Here is a 20,874-nt window from a genome sequence, read left to right on the forward strand (position 1 = left end):
CTATTTTTTTAATCATGAGAAATGGAGTGTTTTTAAGCAAACTACTCTGAAAGCTTAGAAACTAAACTTCTGGTTCTCAAAACTGGGTGGTGGTAGTGGTGCACACCTTTAATCCCAGCACTCAGAAGGCAGAGCAAGTGGATATGAGTTCTAGGCCAGCCTGGTCTACAGAGCAAGTTCCAGGACAGCCAAGGCTACATAGAGAGACCCTGTCCCTAAAAACCAAAAACCAAGCGGAGGTGGCTTCACCCTCCTAGTCCCCTAGACCTCACACGATAGTGGGGATCAGGAGCTGAAGTTTCTGCCCATCTGCTGCCATGACACCACCTCTGACCCTTCCAGCCCAAGAACACAGGACACACTTGCCAAAGTGGATTCTAACACTTTATTAGGTAAGAGGTCACAAGCCACAGGACTTTAAAGTGCAAGAAATTCCCTGGCAATAAAGCCACATGTACACCAGCTCCCCACCCGTCTGCACCACCTCTCTGGATCCGTCATCTTACGTGAGGTGGGGCAGAGGTGGGGAGGAGGGTTGGGACCCGTCATTAAAACAGAGGACTGCAGGGACCAAGAACAGCGCTGGAGGAGCAGAGTATTAGTGGCCTGGACTTCGCAAGGGGCTGCCAGTGATGCTTGCTGAGGGAGGGCTCAGGGCAGTCTAGAACCGACATGTTTTAAAACATTCCTTACGGTTAGGCCCTTGTCCGCCTGTCTCTGGTTTCCCCAAAGAAAGTGAGTAATTCAGAGCCTCCAGTTGGGCTCGAGGGTATCCCTGATACACACAACAGACACAAACCACCGGCAGATGCCAGTTTCAGAACTGTGGTGTGGACTGGCCCAACTGCGGGGTGGGGAGAGGCTACTGTCAGGAGCTGTTGGGTGTGTGCCGAGTGTGAGGTACATGTGCCTACCAGTGCGGTGAGGGAGTGTGTATGTGCACAAGCATGCATGTCCCATGCAATTCCCTAAGAGGCAGTATGGCCAAAGGGAGCCTGGCTTCTTTGGTGGGACAAGCACTGTGGGGTGGGGAGAGGGGAGTGGTCAGCAAGAACCATGGGAAAAGCTCTGGTTCTAACTCCCGAGGCATCTGTACCTGCCCGGGTCCTTTCTACCCAGAACAACGCCCCTGTTCTAGCACACCAGACCCAAGGCAGCTGGGTCTACAGTTTCGGTTCTTGTGTCAATCAGCTCCTCCTGCCTCTCACAGGTGAGACAGAACTGGAGAATCTTCCACTCTCCTCTTCCTCCTTCAGAGGTGGGATTTGGGCAGGAACCCCAGAGACCTTGGCTCAAACTCCATTCCAATCTACAGACCTTCTAAGAGAAAGTTAAAGTGCTTTGTTCTGCATGGATCTCAGAGAGAACGGTAGTCTGCCTGCACTGTGATATCCTGCTCAATGTGCTACAGAACCCCCACACCTTCAAACACCCCACCAGCAGCTAAACAGACAGTAAACCGCACAGCAACCTCTCCTCTCTAGACTAGACCCAGCTACCCTGAAGAAAGAAGCTTTGAGGGATGGAAGGGCCTGAGGACAAGGGCAGCCTAGTGACCAGAGTGCTTACTCCCAGCCAGACTCAGCCCACGCTCAGCAGCCTAGGCCTGCTACCACTGAGCTGGAACTTTGGAAGGAGCTGGGTCACTGCCGCCTACTGCTGAGTCTGATGACGCCCTGCTACCCCACAGTCTATGAGACAGGTCTTTCCAAGCCTCCAGGGCCCGGGCTCTGACTGGCTCCCCCTCTGTCCACAGGAGGGTGGCACTTAGCTTTCCCTCCTGCAGTCTTCAATTTCTGTTTTGATGTCACAGAGACACGTTTCCCTCTGAGTTCTGTCTGTAATGTCTGTCAGGCTCGCCTCTAACCCTGAGCGCCTACAGGCTCCAGGGACCTGGCTTCACTTAGCAATGCCTGAGAGCTGGGGACACAAGCACTCCTGACTGGGAAAGCTAAAACGGCAGTGCTGGTTGGTTCCTGAGGCCCACAGTTTGGGAGCTGAGGAGAAATCAAGCATCGCTATCCACCCCACCCTTGGCCTCCTCTGATCTGGAGGGGCAGCTTCTCTCATCTGAACTCCCCTGGGAGACCAGGTCTTCTCCACCTGCTTCCCTTCGCACTGAGGCTGTGTGTCTCCTTGGAATACACTTGGAGGCCTAGTTACAGGAGTGGGTGGGGTTCTCAGCATGGAAGACATTGCAGGAGCTGGAGCAGCAGTGGTGTGTGCCTGAAGTCAAGACAGCGCTGCTACCACAGCACTGCCAGAGGGCCCGGGGGCTAGAAGACGTCGGTCTCCCGCTCGATGCCCACATACTTGAGGGCATCAGCTTGGCTGTACCTATCCCAGAGCAAGGAGGAGGAACTAGTTACTCTGTGGTTGGTAAGATGGGGTCCCCTCCTGTTTCACTTCCTCCCAATTCCTAGCAGTCATTTGTAATGCTCCTGGTTCTGAGGCAGATACTGTCAAGTACAGAGCCTCTCCTCCACCCACTGGAGCGGCTCTAAGCCCCACAGCAATCCTAACAGCCACTCCTGCCTCAATCCCAACCACCTCACCTATAATCAAAGAAGAGCTCTTCACCAGCCTGAATCGCTCTCTTGGCAAAGATCCCAATGCGGTGATCTCCGTTCACCATGACCACTGCAGAGAGGAGAGGACAGAGCTACAAGCCTGTGCTTAGGATTCTGTACTGACTCTCTCCAAATTCCCAGTAGAATCAAATGGAAGTAGAATGTAATCATGGCAGCACCTGTCTCTGCTTTTGAATCCGCTATTGTAGCCAGTGACTTTGGGGGAATAGTGACCTTTAAGTCATGATTGTGGGAAAGCATTTTAAATGCAGTCAATGAAAAATGCAAAAAAAAGTGGGAGGCCTAAAATGATGTCAGCTGTCAATCATGAGCATCCTTGAAAAAACATGAATGATGAGCCAGGAGGCAGGGGCTCACGCCTTTAATCCTAGCACTCAGAAGAGAGGGCAGGCAGAGCTCTGAGTTTGAGGCCAGCCTGGTCTACAAAGCTAGTTCTAGGACAGCCAGGGCCACACGAGAAATACTATCTCAACCAAACAAACAATAACAAAAAACCAAAAATCAAAGAATTGAATGATGGATAAAAATGATAGTGCATGAGGTATATAGCCCACCCCACTTCCTAGGCTACAGAAGACTCACTCACCTTTGGCATAACAGTTGGGGTTCACTGAATGGTTTGCAAAGCGAATTTTGTTTCCTTTCCGGGTAGCATCCACTACAAAATCTACATGACATAAATCAAAAGAACATCATGAGTGTCCCAGGAAACTCTACACTTCTGTTCTTCTGGGGGGACGGACAGTCAAGTTCTATCTGTGGCCCAGGTTGGCCTAGAGCAGATGGCATAATCCTATGCCTTAGCCTCTCTAGTGCTGCGATTACAGGTATGTGCCGTTAGACCCGTTTTTGCTTGTCACCTGCAGCTCACGCTGGCCTCAAATTTGTGGTATTTCTTTTGTCCCGGCCTCTAAAGTGCTGGGAATACAGGAGTGACCCATGTGCCCGGCTTCAATTCCACACTTCTTTAGCTCTAGTTTAAAGTCAGTTAAGTGGCAACAGAAACAACTCAGTCCAATGGGAATGTGAAGCCCAGAACAGCAACAGGAGATGGGACAAGCACACCGCCTGCCTGCTCTCTCCCACCTACTGGGTAGGGTAACTTCTCAAGTGGAAGCGCCCTGTGTTCCCATTCCAAGTACAACTCAGAAATGAACCAGAGCCTATGGGCCTTCCAAGTTCAACCACAGCTTGAAGTATCTGTTGGCCAGACTCAGCCTGACCTGAACCTGGAATAGAGCAGAGGCTGCTTGCTGTAAAGGCTTGCACATGATCACTTTGGTATAAAAGGGAGGCCATGCCATACCATTGTTGAGGTTGAAGAGGAAGCTGGACATGTATTTATCATAGACCTTCCCTCGCCGATCAGCCTCATCCTGAGAGATGAGCTGGAGGAGCAGAGAAGGAATAAGAGGATGTCAGGCTGCCTGCTCAAGGTATACCTGTCTGAGCTGGGAGAGGCAGTGGGGGACAGCAAGCTCAGGCCACACTAGGCCCATCTCCACCCAGGCTGGCCAGGTGAAGGTTGGGGAGAGCCAGACACCAGAGCTTGACAAACCGTGGTTTGTCTCAGGACTGCAATCAGTTCTGTGGGATCCCCTGATAGGCCACATGAAGATTGGGCTGAGTTATTTAGAGATTAATTCACAGAGCCTAACCCACAGAAAATCCGAGAGCGTCTTGTCAGCCCCTTCCCAGTAAGAATGTGGGCTGAACCTGGAGCACTCACCTCACCACAATATTCAGAAATGAATTCATTCTTCTGCACAGACTCCTTGATGAAGGTGCCCCATCCGGCCACATCAGAAGGGGCCAGCAGCAGGTGCTGGGGGAGAGGGAGGCAAGCCTTAGACGACAGGGCGGGTGTGAGTGGGTGTGAGTGCTGCAGCACGTGTGTGACGGCGGGTGTGAGTGGGTGTGAGTGCTGCAGCACGTGTGTGACGGGGGTGGGTGGAAAGAACTACCAACTGCCAGGGGAACTGAGAACAGAGACGGTCCAAACCATTCTGCTCTTGGGGGTAAAAAACAAGAAGCAGAAGTGGTAAAGGAAACAGGACACTTTCTTCCTCTTCCTTGGGGACCTCCCGGGCTGAGTCCCGGCATACACTGCAATGTAGGAGGTAGAAGGGGCAACACTGGGGCTGGGAGTGCAGTCCAGTGGTAAAATGCAAAGTCTTACACCAGAATGTGAGCATCCACAGCGCATACCGCTCTGCTCCTTTTGGTAGGATGGAAAAGTTGATTAATCTGGCCACTGACAGAATCTGTCAAGCACTTTCACATACAAACCCCCTGAGGAGAAAATGGAACAAGGACACCTGGGACCATTTCCTCTTTCCCACTGTGATCTTGACCCAAGAAAAGACCTCACCTTTTTGAGGCCACGCTGGATGCTGCAGTTTTTGCAAGACACCACCTTGCAGTCCCAGTGCTCTGAGGCCCCACAGGTGAGGCACAGGTCAGGGTCACACTCCCGCACTGCCAGATAGCAAGGACACTGCTTGGTATTACACTGAGTCTTACAGCGGCAACCGGGAAAACGGTTCTGGCCTGAGTGGGGAGAGGGGAACGGTTAGGAAGGAGGCCCACACCGATGGAGGCCGGACTCAGGGACAGCAGAGAAGTAAATGTGACATGTTCAAGACTGTTGGCAATCTGGCCTTTCCCCCTCAGACAATGAAGTACCTCCTTCAGGGCTCAGGAGATGGTTTGATTGGTAAAGTTCTTGCCATGTAAACATGAAAAAGAGAATCTGATCCACAGAACCCACATACAAAAGCCAGGCATGGCAACACCTATGCGCTTGTAACCCCAGTGCTGGGAAGCCAGCGACAGTGAATTCCTGGAGCTCACTAACCAGACAGCCTTACCCTAATAAGCAAGCCCTTAGTTCCAGTGAGAGATCCCACCAGTTAAGTGGCTCCTGAGGAATAACACCCAAGGCTGACCTCTGGCCACACATGCACATACATGCACACACACCAGCGTACTCACACAGATACACACACTATGAACTAATTCCCAACATTCAAGTCCAACAGACAATAGAGCAGGTGTGACTATTTGGTGTCACCTGGAGATTCCCCAACAGGGTTCCCCTCTCGTTCCTGTTGACAGAATTTAGAAGCAAGGTGGAGAGAACCCCAGAGAAAATGAAATCAGTGCTTTTCACAGTAAATCCTCATCAAAACAAGTATCATTTTGAGAAGCAAATGCATCCGCTCTGTGCCGCCCTCCATCCGCAGCCCTCCCCAGCACCGGCACTTTATCTGCTGTGGCTAAGATCATTATCTGTTCCCTGTGAGGTGACAATCACAGCCTACCTGGGCCCTGCCTTGTGCAAGCCCAGAGGCTGCCATCAGCTTCACAGCCCCAAGCAGGAAAGGTGAGTACTTTTCTGCTGACCCCCGACTCCTGTCTCTTACCAGATAATATGTAAGCATGTATATGTGTACACAATTATTTTTTAGGTTTATTTATACATAAAATATAATACACACACAGATTTATTTATTATTTATATTTTATGAGTGTATGTGTATGCCTGCTTTTTTTTTTTTTTTTTTTTTGGTTTGTTTTTGTTTTGATAGGATTTCTCAGTGAGACAGTCCTGGCTGTCCTGGAACTTGCTCTGTAGACCAGACTGGCCTTGAATGCAGAGATCCACCTGCCTCTAACTCCTGAATGCTGGGATTAGAGGTGTGTGCCTGATTATGTATGTGCAACACATGCATGCAGTATTCATAGAGGCCAGAAGGTGGCGTTAGATTCCCCCTGAGCTATAGTTATAGGTAGCTGTGACAGTGCTAGGAACAGAACCCAGGTTTTCTGCTTTTAACTGCTGAGACATCTCTCCAGCCCCACATACTTACCTTTTAATTTTAATTATATGCATGTATCTATCTGTGGGTGAGTAAGCACACCTGAGTGCAGGAGCCCTTGGAGGCCAAAACATGGCATCAGATCCCTTGGAGCTAATGTTGTATTTCATTATAAGCTGCCTGATATGGGTGCTGGGAATTAAACTTGGGTTTTCTACAAGAATAGTATTGCACTTTTACCCATTCCAGCTCCTACTAAGAGATAGACTCCTTGGCTAAGTATGGTGGTACATGGCTTTAATCTCAGCATTCAGGAGGCAGAGGCAGGTACATCTCTGTGAATTTGAAGCCATCCAGGACTGTGCAGTGAAACCCTGCCTCAATACAAAACAACAACAAAATAAAATAAATTCCAGCTAATATGAAAATGTTGAAATGAAGACTCTTTACTCTGCTCCATTAATATATGATAAAAAATGTGTTCTAAAGAACTCTAGCTGGGGTAGGTACAGACAGAGGGCTTCCCTTGCAAGTACAAGATCACAACCGATCGGTCTTCAGCTATTAAACAAACATGAAGAATTCTCTATCGGTCCAGTGTGATGGCACACACCTGTAATTTCAGCAGTGAGGAGGTAGGGGCAGGAGAATCAGGAGTTCAAAGTCTGGGCCTGGGTTATCGAAAACTCTCAAAATAATTCTGTGTGTATTTTAGATAAGAGGACAGACAACACAGGAAGCAGTGCTCTCCTTCCATCACGGTTCCAGGGATCTAACCCAGGCTTCCTGGCAAGTTTGTTTGCTGCCTTTACCTGCTGAACCACCACACCAGACCTCGTTTTTCTTTGCTTTTCTTTTTCCTTCTCTCCCTTCCCCTCTTCTCTAGTTTTTTCTTTTGAGGCGGGGTTTTAGTCTAGATTCAAGCAATCCACCTGCCTCTTTCTCCCAAGGCTAGGTAATACTGTATCCAGCTAAACAAATCTGGAGGTGGTGGGGGTTGTTGAAATATGGTTTCATTAGTAGCGCAGGTTGGTCTTGAACTCTGCTCCTCCTGCCTCAGATTCCTACAGTGGCGTTCCAGACCTAGTTAGTTACACACTACCACACTCAACCCATATAACCTTTTTTTTTCCACTTTTATTTTCATTTATGTATGTGTGTATCTCAAGTGTGTGTGTATGCCCGAGGATAGAAGGTGTCAGATTTCCTGGAGCCGAAATTACAGGTGGTTGTGAGCTGCCTGACATGGATGCTGGGAGCCAAACTCAGGTCCTCTGGAAGAGCAAAAAGTGCTCTTAACCACTGGGCCACCTCTCCAGTCCCAACACTTTTAAAAAGAGCATCCTAAAGGGGAGACTGCGAGTGTACCTTAGGAAAGCGTCTGCTTCACTTCTCCCCAGAAGGAGACAACTTTCTAGAATCCCTACCTGACTTTCACAGCTGGAAAAGGTGGCACATACCTGTAATCTCAGCTATCTAAGCGGTGGACAAAGGAAAATACAGAAAGGAGCGGGGGAGGGAGAGGGAGGGGAGACTTTGTAAGCCTAGGACTTGGGGTGCCTTTATAAAGTAGAAAAGGGGTTCAAGGCCAGCCTGGTCTACATAGTGAGAACTTGTCTGAAAAATGAAATCATCACTGTGATGGCTGGGTTTCCTGATGTGAGCTCTGCCTGGCAAAGGTGGCTCAGCAGCAGGGAACTGACTGCTCCTCCAGAGGACCTGTGATTTATTCCCAGCACCACACAGTGGCTCAAGATGGTCTGTGACTCCTGTTCCAGGGAATCTGACTCCCTTTTCTGACCTCCTTGGACAACAGGTATGCCCACAGTGCAGACATACATGCAGGCAAAACACTTATATACATAAAATAATAAAATAATGTTTTAAAATTAAAAATAGTACCAACCAATCCCCACAACTATTCCAGATGGCTCACACCTCCTTTCCCTGTGGGATGCCTGAAACACAGCAAAGGTCTACAGGCAGCTACGGGGCAGGAGGGAGCCTGGGCACTCAAAGGCCACCACTTTGGTAGATGATGGTGAAAGCAGGGTGCTCTTACAGTCTGGGCTGCACTGGCAGAACTTCTCACAGAAATTCTGGGTCATGATGCAGGGGCAGGTGCTGTCACAGGGGCGGTCCGGGTGGTCACAGGGTTGGTAGTTATAAACCTGTGTAGAAGAGTTATCTAGAAGAGATTAGAGAAGGACACTGTGACCAGGCTCCCTTGATGCTCTACCCTCCAAATGTTCCAGTGCCTCAAGTCAAAGCAAGCTTGTCCTAACGTGACCTTGGGCACACTGAGCACACGATGAGGCGGGGGCAGGGGGGCGACCAGTACACAAACATGTGAGGTCTCTGCTTTGAGGGCAGGGTATGGAGATGGCCTGAGATAACAAGGTACCTACTCTAAACATGAAAAGAGATCTGGCCCCGGCAAACAGCACACTAGGAAACTCAGAGACCACAAGGCCGTAACTTTATCTCCTGAGAGGGTATCTCAGCTGTAGCCACTGGCTCAGCCCTTGAGATGCTGCAAAGAAATCTACAATCTGCAGAAGCAGCCAGGGTCAACTGGAGAGCTATAGGTGTGGCAAGGTGATAACCACAGGGTGAGGTCGCAGTCTGAACTCTGTGTGTGCGTGTGTGTGTGTGTGTGTATATGTGTGTGTGTGCGCGCTCATGCGTGTACACATGCAGGATGAAGCCCATCACCCTGAACATGCTGATCACATACTCTACTCTGATCTATCCCCCACCTTTCTTCAACTGAACTTACCTTTCTTCAGCTGAATTTTTCTGCAGTGTGCGGCCCACAACCTAGGAGAAAGAGAGCCAGGATAGGTCTGCATGGTTGTCTTCTGTAGATGCAGACAAATGACAGGGTGCCCTGCTCTGTGGGACAGTCTGACGACTGCAAGGTACCTTTCTAGAGTTCCTTAGCAGGAGGCACCTACCCTGGTATGCAGAATCTAGAGCCTGTCTAACAAAGCGAAACTCACAAAGTTGTCTTTTATCACACCATTGCTTCTTCCTCTTCCTGCCTTCTCCCCTTTGCTAGGCAGAGCTCTAAGCTGCCAGGTGGGAAAGCCTTTCAGTGAGAAAACTGACAGGGAAGAATGACGGGACTTCCTTTGCAGCTGGAGCTAGAGTCACCCCCTTTCTCTGGTTGGTAATACACATCAGGGAATCCAGCCATCACAGTGATGATTTCATTTTTCAGACAAGTTCTCACTATGTAGACCAGGCTGGCCTTGAACTCACAGAGGCAGATCTGCCTCTTCCTCTCAAGTACTGGAATTAACCGTGCACAGCTATTAATTTCCTTTAACTTCCAATCAATAAACACAGTTATGTAACTCTGAAAAATAACACATATAAATATATAAAGAAAAGGAACAAGCCAGGTGATGGGGTCACACACCTTTAATCCCAGAACTTGTGAGGCAGAAGCAGGTGGATCTCAGTGAGTTCAAAGTCAGCTGGGTCTACAAACTGAGTTCCAGGATAGCCAGGGCTACACAGAGAAATCCTGTCTCAGAAAACAAGCAAACAAACAACAACAACAAAAAACAAAACACAAAGAAAGAAAAAAGAAAAGGAACAAATTCCTCAAAGCTGGTAAGTGGGGATGATGGTCAACGCCCAAGAAGGAGAAACAATTTTAGTGTAGAGCTACAGCCCCCACGTCCTACTAGTAAGAAACTCAGAAGAAAAGTCAGACACTTAGCTCAAGAGTCCTCAGCGTGGGCAACAGGGAGGGGCTGGCCCTAGTCACAGATCCTCAGGGAGTGCTGAGGACACTGGCTGCCATCTGAGTGTCCCGATAGGATGGGCGGGCTCTGCCCAGTGCAGTGAGTGGCAAGAGGGGGGCAAGGGCGGCACCGAGGGGAGGGGGGCAGACCACAGACAACCCAGCCAGAAGAGTTCGTTGTCAGCCTTGCCTGTGTTTCCTTTTCTTCTTCTGGGAAGGGTTCATGAGCTCATCTGTTGGCAGTTTCAGGATAAGGGCCTCCTTGACTGCAAACTGAAAGACCTGGAAGAGAAACCAACCGAACCTGTCACACTGCTGGGGCCAGGTAACCAGGCAGGTGACTGGGCAGGTGCTGGGCTTGTGAAGGATCTGGGCTTCACAAACAGCTAACTGGGCATCTTTTCAGTCAGGGTGAAACAGGGTGCGGCTGGGGTCCCTGGCTCTGAAGGTTTACTTAGACTCAGGAGGCAGAATTACTAAACACAGCACTGCTGCCCACCATCACTGGTTTTCATCCTCCACTCTGCGTCTTTCAGGAAGGGAACTGCAGGTGCCGAGTGCGGCCTGATGGGAAGGGTGTCCCTGGGCTAAGCACTAGCTCCCTCTGTTGGCAGAAAGGTAGCAGACCCCTGGCTGTCATCACGGCAGCACCTCAGCAAGGCTTCATCCTTTATAGCATTTTTGTTTCCTCTCCCTGTCTTCTCTATTTATCCCCTTTTGGACTATGGAGCCTTCTGATATCCTGCAAAAACTATAAACAGTACCAGGAAAACATTCCTTTAAAAAAACACATAAATTCTACAGACTTTTAGGTTAAGGAACCTGTGCTGTGGGGTGGCAGGGTGGCTCAACGGGAAAAGTTATTGCCAGGCAACAGTGATGACCTGAATTCAGTCCACAGATCCTACTGTTTAAGGAAAGGACCAGCTCCCAAAAGCTGTTCTCTGCCCTCCATGATCTAGAAGGAGAGGTGTACAAGACACTGAACCAAGACACTTTCTGTCTGGACACAGCCTGCTAAGATGGGAGAGGAGATCAGCAGTGAGGAAAGGAGGGCCCACATCCACCCTGCTGCTCCCAGGAAGTACCTGCTTGCATGTCTTTGTCCCCAGAAGCCTGGCTATTGAACAGAAGTTGTTGAAGTAGGTGCCATGGAAGACTCGGAAAAGAGACTCTTCAGCCCCAGTCCACTCCACAGGCTCTGAGGGGGCTTCCACAACGCAGAGCTGAGGGGGGGCTGGACTGGCTTTCTGTTTTGTGGGGGTCTGACAGCGAGAGTTAGCCTCTGGGCAAGAGAGAGAAACATAAACATGTGGAACGCAGCTGTTGGCCCTGTGCCGGAGCACGTCACTCTAATCGGAACGGAAACATTGGCCGTTCCACTCCACAGACACTCCTGTAAATCCAGGCAGTCAGCAGGGTCACAACAAGTTTGAAGCTAGCCTGGCCTACACAATGTAAGTGTGCTCACACTTCTGTGTGTGTGTGTCTTTGTGTGTGTCTCTCACTTTCATTGCTTCCAGGTAAACTGGTAGAAAGAGAGTTCTTTTCCTTTTTTGGTTTTCCAAGACAGTTTTCACTGTATAGTACTGGCTGTCCTGGAACTCACTCTGTAGACCAGGCTGGCCTCAAACTCAGAGATCCACCTGCCTCTGCCTCCAGAGTGTTAGGATTAAAGGCATGAGTCACTACCACCACCCAGCAAGAATTAACAGTTTCTAAAAGGTATAAATATTAAGAGCTGGACATTGACCCTGGACATTTGTTTACCTGAAGAGCTGGAGGCCCAGTCATTGCCTGTGTCCCTGTCACTGTCCCCTTCTTTAGTCTCAGCCATAGCAGAGGCAGATGTGTTGGAGCAAGACGCACTGACCACATGGTGCCTTCGCCGCCGGCGTCCAGAGCACTTGGACCGAGGGTTATGGAGCATGGCATACTCCTTTGCTCCTTCCTGTGGTGAACACATTACAGGTAGGAAATAGGGACAGGCACAGGGTCTCCAGGCTGATGCCGCCATCACAAAGCTTCATCTGTAATGGAACTGCGGTTTTATCTGTGCCATGTAAGTGGGAGCAGATTCTGACGGTAGCCACACATCCACAGACATGGAAACACACATTTTCACAAAAGAAGTGCCACAGAGTCTTGAAAGATCTAATCTATACATCTTCAGCTTTGAGTGACATATGAAATTCATTCACTCTTAGTTATATGGGACTTAAGAACATCTCCTGTTGATGAAACAAGGTCAGATGGAATGAAACCAGATAAAACCTGCTGAAACCTGCTTAAACCTGCTCCATGTTCTAGGGTAGATACAGAATTCAGGGCTCCTTTCCCTAGGCCACTGCTCTTCACATGTGACCACAAAGCCTCTGTTTCAGTAACACATGTGCAATCTCTGGATTAGAATGTAATCACAGTTTAATGTAGAAGCTTCTCCCTAAATCTACATGTGAGACTCTGAAGAATGCATAAACTATACCTCAGCTTGGTCACAATGGTTCCTACAGACGTGTTGCTGAAGAAGGAGTACACTGCTATGATACCACACACCTACCTACTCCATTAGGTCAAACACACAGCACTGGTTGCTTACATTCCGTGTCCTTCTCTTCCTCTTTTTTCCAGTGTTGGACATGAAGTCAAGGCTTTGTACATGTAGACATATGTTCACCAATGAGATACATCCGAGCCCTATTAAATAATTAGCCCAAAGTACTGCTTACCATAAATAAAACCAAGGCTACGGAGCTAACTTGATCAAATAAGGCAAGTGACGCTTGAGAGAAGAACAACTAAGTCCAGAATATGGATCATCTCACAAGAGAACTTCCAAGGGCGCCGGGTGGTGGCACACACCTTTAATCCCAGCACTCGGGGAGGCAGAGGCAGGAGATCTCTGTGAGTTCAAGGCCAACCTGGTCTACAGAGAGAAGTCACAAGGGCTAGACACCAGCACTTGGGGAGGCAGAAGCAGGAGATCTCTGAGTTTGAGGTCAGTGTGGCTTGCAGAATGAGTTCCTGGCCAGCACGGGAAACATAATGAGACCTTGTCTCAAAACAAACACGAAAAGAAGAAATGAATGACGGAATTATTTGAGGTAAAAACAATAAATAGCTAATAGCCAAATATGGTTTCTGACTACAGATATGAGTCTGGAAATGAAATCTAAACAGACAGGCTAGGATGTGGCTCACTGGAAGAAATGTATGTCGTAAGTAGGATGCCTTGGACCTAATCCCCAAACTCCCCACACATATCTAGATAAAGATAGAAAAATACTTCATGTCCAGGAAGGTCTTTTTTGATTTCTTTATACGTTAAAAAAAAAAGTTCTTGGAGAGCTGAGTGCAAGCCTGACGTGGTGGTGACCCCAGCATATGGAAGTAGAGACAGAGAATCAGAACTTTCAGGGCTAGCCTCATCTACATCAGTCTAGAGCTACACAAAACACTGCCTCAGAAAACCAACTTTCCCTCACACCAACACTCCAAAAAAGGTGGAGGCATGGTGGTGCATGCCTGTAATTCCAGCATTTGGGAGGCTGAAGCAGGCTCCTGAGTTCAGGCCAACCTGAGCCGTATTTGAGACTAGTCTGAAAACAAAATGTTCTCAATAAAAAGCAACACTGAGCTGGGAACCGCTCAGTGCTGGAGCACTTCCTAGCAGGCATAGGATCCAAGTTCAATTCTCAGCACTGTAAAAAAAAAGTTGAAGAAAAAAACATTGGTTTCTCTCCAGACTGCTTAAATCCTCTGCCTTCCACTGATGCCTTCAACAGACAAACAAGTGAGTTCTCAGCTAACACTCTGAAGCCTTGCTTTGGCTGGGCTAGACATCTTGGTATGATTAGACAGTCTGTAAGGAAAACACGAGCTGAAGGAAGAGAGCCCAGCGCGTTTGAATGTGTGCATCTGGCTATTGAAGTGGAACAGACATGCGCGGGGTCTCAGAATGGTGAATCTGAGGACAACACCCTGTCGAGGGCTAAAATGTTGACATTACATTGGGGAAAGACCTGGAATAATTAAAAAAGCATGGGCATGATTTAGATCAAGGCCTGAATCCCAAAAATGCTATAAGCATTTACTTTATTAATAAACTGTGCAAAATATGTGACTTTAAAACCCCTAACTCCTTCCACTTTAGGGAGTTACCGTGAGGATTAACAGACAACGCATGGTAGGGGGCAGCAGAGGGCTTGATACACAGGGGGACTTAAGGCATGAGTTGGAGAAAGTTAATTTATTTTGCTATAACCATACAGCCCACTTGAGATGAGCAACAAGTAACGTTTGCTGCCATGTCCCTTCTGTTACCCTGCTAAAGATGTTCCCGAAGGCACTTGGCTTTCCACTGCAGTTTTAGCGACGGCAGAAACTGTGTGTAGGTAGTACATCATTTGCCTGAGCTCAACCTATTATGTGAGAGTGACCCTCCTCTGGGAGTTGCTCTGACTAGTGCTATACCCCACCCACCCCCTCTCCAAGGTTACCTCAAGCAATTAATTATCTCACTGTGGATTTACAGAACCCGAGAATATCTGCTGACCTTCAGATAACACCAGTATATATAAAGTTTCCTATTATTGCTCAGTTTTGTGCATCACCTCACACAAATCATGTAGATTGCTGGGGTCTAAAAGCAGTATGTCCGGGCAGGTGGCTCAGTGGGTAAAAGCACTTTGCTACATAAACATTTGAGTTCCACCCCTAGGACTCACACAGTCAGAGAGAACCAATGCCTCAAATTCTCCTCTGACCTCCACACATACTATGGCACATGCGGAGTAAATGACTGAAATGTGGTCTGCCTTCGGAACTACAGAAACAAGCCTCAGAAGACCATGACCCACTGAGACATGCCGGTCAGCGAGAACAGGACACAGGCCCCAGATGACTAATTCCTCACTCAGCACACATCCTCCTGTTACTGCCTTCTTTTTCCGTTTTTTTTTTTTTTTTTTTTTTTTTTTTTTAAAGACATGGTTTCTCTGTAGCTTTGGAGCCTGTCCTGGAACTAGCTCTTGTAGACAAGGCTGGCCTTAAACTCACAGAGATCCGCCCGCCTCTGCCTCCCGAGTGCTGGGATTACAGGTGTGCCACTACCGCTGGCTTCTCCCATTACAGCTTTCTACCCATACAAGCCCTTTGTGCTTCCGAGGGTCCTGATGTGGGACCCTCAGGCAGTAACCCCACCTCCATTGTAAGTGAAGACTGCTCTTTTGTTCCCAGCCACTCCAACCCAAATAATCACACAGAAACTATATTAATTAAAACACTGTTTGACCAATGACTCAGGCGTATTTCTAGCTAGCTCTTACATCTTAAATTAACCCATTTCTATTAATCTGTGTATCGCTACAAGGCTATGGCTTACAGGTTAAGGGTCTGTTCTGGCATCTTTCTCCTTCAGCAGTTACATGGTGTCTCCTTGACTACACCTACTCTCTTTCTACATCTCTGTTCAGATTTCCTGCCACCAATGATATCTGGCTATCCCTTCAGCACATACTTCACCATGTCAAAACCTTCTGCTACCCAATCCTCCATCTTTGCCCCCACTTAGCGTTTAGTAGCCAGAATGAATGAAGCAGGAAATGAACGGAGGCTGGTAGGAGAGAAGTGAACGGGTCCCCTTCTCTGCAGCTATACTTGGGAGTCACTTTTACTTCCCGTTCCCTTTGTATCCCCAGTTACTTTACTCTCTTCTGCCCAACATTCTAAACTCTAAAGGTTAAGATGCTAACTGCTGGGGGCTGGAGAAATGGCTCAGAGGTTAAGAGCACTGGCTGCTCTTCCAGAGGTCCTGAGTTCAATTCCCAGCAACAACATGGTGGTTCACAACCATCTATAATGGGATCTGGTGCCCTCTTCTGGCAGAACACTGTATACTTAATAAATAAAGTCTTTAAAAAAAAAAAAGATGCTAACTGCTAAACTCTTGCTTTGCAGAATACCTGGGACAGAGAACATTATTTATCTGTGTAGCACTGGGCATCGCCTCATGGAAACTGTGTGGGTGACTCTGAAGGTTGGAAGCACTATACCTATGTAACTAACTCTATGGACGGGTAATCAGGAGGCTGAAGGCCACGCAGATGTGTTGGTCAGAGAAAAAAGGAAGATACTGCCTGAATGACAAAGATCCTAGTCAGTATATGGCCTTCCTGCCCATTCCTTTTTCCCCTCCCTGTAAGCCCTCTGTGTCCCTGAGTTCCCTGAGAGGTTTTTCTCTTTTTTAAACAAGTTTTTACCAAGACAGTGTTTCTGTGTAGCGCCGGTTGTCTGGAACTCTGTCTCCCAAGTACTAGGGAATTAAAGGCGTGTGCCACCACCTGGAGATAGGGTCTTTAGGTGCCTGCCCCCATATCTCAGGATGCAGTCAGCTTCCCACCATCTCTTTCTTATGTTCTAAGCACTGACTTCTGTGTGACGACCAAGCAGATGTGGGTCCATACTATAACAGATCTACTCCCCCGAGATACACAGGAGATTTATACAGCCACAAAAGGCCTGTCCATCAGAGAGGGTCATGAGGGTGGACACAAGAATCAGTCCCTTCATTGTTCTTCTTCCTGTGGTTCTAAGTATTTACAGAGACAACAAAAAAAGACAGTATGTGCATATAGGGGATGGACACACACGTGGACAAAAACACACACACTTTACTCCATTTTTTTTCTTTGATGGTGCTGGGGGTCAAGTCCAAGTACCCCAGCGCTGACACCTACATACAGCTCTTTTTGTTCTGAATGTAACAATAGTCTCAGACTAAGTAGGTGATATTTAGAGCAGAAAATCCTTTATTAATGTTCATCCAGTCTTACTCCATTACCCTTACAGGAAGACTACACCATCCTACCAAGTCTGGGGAGCTCCTTAAGACTCCTGCAGTGCTGTGAACTGACTCACTTAGCTTGTGTTCCCAGACACAGAAAGTTCAAGGACCATTTCCAGCTCAACTTCAAACAGTGTTAACAATACCAGAACAGCTTAAGAACCTACCAGCAAAAGGAAGCAGTCTGTGCCACATGGTTCTGGTTCGATCTTGATTTCTTTGTTCTTGCGTTTATATACGTTAGGAGTGGCGTGGAAAGCTGAAAAACAAAAAGCTGTAGTGTTCCCAAGGCTCTATCCATTTGATAAAAGAGGGAGCAGGAAAACTGAGTGAGGAAGTTACGGCAGGTGTTGAAGTCATATAAAAGGTGACTGGCAAAGTACACAAAATTTAGTTCTGACATCACCATAATCCTTTCAAAGCCAGAGAGGCACCAAGGGAGAATCATGGTTGGTTATTAGGTTGTACCTATCATGCAAACCACAGCAGACTGTCACTGAGCAAACAGACAGAACCGGCCCTCTGTAAAGCCCTCACCAGGGGAGGAGCTGGGGCGCAGTGGGAGGAGGGGAACACTTCAAACACTGTAGCCGCACTCACGGTGGAGGAAGCAGTCGTATTTAAAGCAGCGCCGGCAAAAGAGGGTATGGAAAGAGTGCAGAGACTGCTCCCGCTGCACTGACTTGGCGTTGGGGCCATCGATGTTGGGTGTGCACTGAGGGGGAAGTGCATTGGGGTCTGACATCTCCGTCAGCTCTCGATACCTGTAAGAAAAGAGAGAATTCCTCTCGGGAACCTGTCTCCACTGTAGCAAGGGGGTTGTCATCCAGGCCTGGTGGGCCAAGGGCGGGAAGGGTGGTTTCTATATGCTTGGTGGGGTAGGATGACCAAGTGGATACACCACTGTAATTCTGCAGGGCTGGGCGTAAGTATCAAAGTAAGGAGGCGGTGGCGCTGGAGTATAGCGCTGGAGTAAGTACCCAGAAGGAGAGAGTTAGACTTCTGCCCAGATGTCCTCAGAATCTGTCACAGCATCATCCCTAACATGGCAAAGGGCACTGACAAGTAAGCAGGCAAGAAAGTGTAGGCAAACTATGGCTCACTTATCATCAACAGGGCTTTCTGTTGATCAAACCAACCAACCAACTAACCCACCCCAAGCTTGGACAGGAACTGGTCCACAGCCCTGGCGAAAGCTCAAGCGAAACAGCTGTCCCTACCTCTCCTTCATGTCATCAGGGACGCCATTCTCAGGGAACATTGAAGCAATGGCACTGAAGATCATGTCATTTGGAAACTGCTTCTTGGAGTTCTTTTTGTTGCCTGAATTGGAAAGGACAGTAAATGCCTGATTGTAGACTGGACTTTTCTCTTTGTCACAATGACAAGAGCTGCTGGACTCATCCAAACATCCACTTATTGATAACAAAGCCTACGGTCCCCGTTAGAACCCAGAAGGGAGGAGGAGCTCATGAAGAGCTGCAGAGAGATGGATCGCACCATAACATCGGTGCTGAAGAACAAGACTGGCACTGGAACCTTTCATAGGAAGATACTATCCCTCGACATACAACAAAATAACATAGTGCAATTCAGTAATTCAATAGCTTCTTCTTTTGCTTTTGTGTTTGTGGGATTCCAAGTGTGTATTACTATGTATATGGGGCATGTTTGCATATGTGGGCACATGTGAGGGTGCGCATGTATCTGCAGGTCCTGAGGTTAATGTCTGGAATCATCTTCCTCTACTGCTCTTCCCAGAGTTTGCGAACATAGTCTCCCCAGCCAGTTTGTCCTGAGGACGCCCTGCCTGCACCTTCGAGGGCTGGAATTACAGACCCATACTGCATCTACAAGGGTGCTGGGGATCTGGACTCTGGTCCTCATGCTTGTAGAGCAAGAACTTGAACCACTGAGCTATCTCTGCAGTCCAGTAATATTGAATTAAATACTAGTAACATGGAAAATATTCATAAAATTAAATTAAGAAGATAAAAGTTTGTATCATGTACCCACACAATCTCAATTTTGTATGAGCATGCTGATTTATATATGTACAATTTAAAAACTACAAGGAATTGAAAATCTGATTATTCCTATGTAACAAGATTGTAGTGTAATTTTATTTTCTCCTTTATACCTTCCCAGATTTTCCAAACACATTAGAATTAGAAACTAATAGCAGTGATTATTCTAGAAGTTTTTCTACTTTCTCCTTCAGCTAGTTCACAGCCAGCTGAAGCAGTCAGTTAATGACTGTATTTCTCCTTTAAGTGGACCAATGAGAATCATAGATGGTCCTTAAAGAGCAATATGCTTTAAGTTTTTCCTTCTTCCCTGTCCTTGTCAATTTCAAAACCGTCTGTGGAAGCAGAGCTACGCACCTTCCATGGCATGGCGTTTCCGCTTTCTTGTTACTGGCAGATCTTCTTTGCTGTCATCTTGCTTCCCATCGGAGGTGTCATTGTGCCCTTCCTCTTCGTCATCTGAGTACTGATTGAGGGCGTCTACCAGCTCCAGAAAGACAGCATCACTGATCAGAACAGACCCAGGGATCATCTCTAAAACACAAGGATAAAGGTGAGCGTTGTCACCTCACTCCATTCACTTTCCTAAGTAGTTTCTTTTTCCCTTCCTTTGAAGACAGGGTCTTCTTGTCAGGTGAGGTGGTGCACGCCTTTAATCCCAGCACTTGGGAGGCAAACTCTATGAGTTTGAGTCCATATAGTGAAAACCCGTCTCAAAAAAAAAAAAAAAAAAAAAAAAAAAGACAGGTTGTCCTGTACCCCGAGCCAGCCTAGGGTGCTGGGATTCCAGGTGTGTATCACCATGTCTGGTTTTACATAGTGCAAGCGCTATCAACTCAGGCACATTTCCAGCATTTAGCAGGCTTTCTGACACTGACTCCTGAGATCGAGGGATGTAACTCTATCATTTGATCAGCTCTAACAACTGCATCAGTTAGCTGGCTAGTAGAAAACTCAGAGATTTTATTTTTATTGGAATATTTCATATCTGTGGTCGCTGTTAACAATGTATTATGGTTCAAAAATCTCAACAGCAAGCTGGGCACACACCTTTAATCCCAACATTCAGGAGGTAGAGACAGAGGCAGGCAGATCTCAAAGTGAGTTCTGGATAGCCTGGGCAGTTAAACAAAGTAACCCTGTCTCCAAACAACAAACAACAACAACAAAAAAGGTGTTCCAACAATCCCAAGCAAGGCAGAAAAATAACAGCAAAGTGAAAATTCACTTGGCTTGCATCAACAGTGACTTCTCTTAATCAAGACAGCACTTTTTCCCAAAATCATACCTCATGGTTATACTGCAAGAATGTCTTTGAACACTAGAGGGTGCTGTGGACGTATAATATAAGGTTAGCAAATAGCACCCGAAATTGTCAAGAGTCGGCAGGGCGACAGGCTGACAAATTCATGGGGAGTCCCTCCTCTTCACACTCTATCTTTAGTAGCGAGAACTGAACTCAGGACTGTGGACGGGCTCGACATACCCTCTACCACTGAGCTATACACCCAGTCTTTTTTTCTGATTTGAGACAAGTTCTCACTAAGTTGCCCAGTCTGGCATTGAACTTTCTCTCTTAGCCTTAATCAGGCTTCGAATTTGCAATCCTCCTGCCCTAGCCTCCTGAGTTGCTGGGATTACTGTACCACCATGCCCAGATCCTCTTCCTATTTGTTATTCACTGATAACCTTTTCTAGAATTAAAACTAAGAGCTAGCAGCTGGGCAGTGGTGGCGCACGCCTTTAATCCTAGCACTCGAGAGGAAGAGGCAAACAGATCTCTGTTGAGTTAAAGGCCAGCCTGGTCTACAAGAGCTAGTTCCAGGACAGGCTCCAA

The 20,874-nt window shown here is 47.6% G+C and overlaps 1 protein-coding gene across 4 annotated transcripts in view; it reads right to left on the reverse strand.

The window, feature by feature from the left end:
* Positions 1–174: 174 nt before the first annotated feature.
* Positions 175–20,874, reverse strand: part of Ezh1 (enhancer of zeste 1 polycomb repressive complex 2 subunit) — a 37,219-nt gene continuing 16,519 nt past the window's right edge. For 2 of the 4 annotated variants that reach the window (XM_057774627.1, XM_057774628.1), the window contains 15 exons: positions 19,395–19,571; positions 18,231–18,333; positions 17,611–17,774; positions 17,178–17,269; positions 11,937–12,117; positions 11,255–11,451; positions 10,357–10,448; positions 9,192–9,232; positions 8,475–8,600; positions 4,963–5,141; positions 4,321–4,416; positions 3,898–3,979; positions 3,178–3,258; positions 2,556–2,640; positions 175–2,337 (listed from right to left, as the gene is read on the reverse strand). In XM_057774627.1, the coding sequence (XP_057630610.1) occupies positions 2,277–2,337; positions 2,556–2,640; positions 3,178–3,258; positions 3,898–3,979; positions 4,321–4,416; positions 4,963–5,141; positions 8,475–8,600; positions 9,192–9,232; positions 10,357–10,448; positions 11,255–11,451; positions 11,937–12,117; positions 17,178–17,269; positions 17,611–17,774; positions 18,231–18,333; positions 19,395–19,571 (1,757 nt within the window). In that variant the 3' untranslated portion in view covers positions 175–2,276. The remainder of the gene's footprint in view (positions 2,338–2,555; positions 2,641–3,177; positions 3,259–3,897; positions 3,980–4,320; positions 4,417–4,962; positions 5,142–8,474; positions 8,601–9,191; positions 9,233–10,356; positions 10,449–11,254; positions 11,452–11,936; positions 12,118–17,177; positions 17,270–17,610; positions 17,775–18,230; positions 18,334–19,394; positions 19,572–20,874) is intronic. The other 2 variants (XM_057774625.1, XM_057774626.1) reach the window with 1 other exon arrangement.

The sequence above is a fragment of the Chionomys nivalis genome, chromosome 7, assembly GCF_950005125.1.
Source record: "Chionomys nivalis chromosome 7, mChiNiv1.1, whole genome shotgun sequence".
In the NCBI taxonomy this organism is placed as follows: domain Eukaryota; kingdom Metazoa; phylum Chordata; class Mammalia; order Rodentia; family Cricetidae; genus Chionomys; species Chionomys nivalis.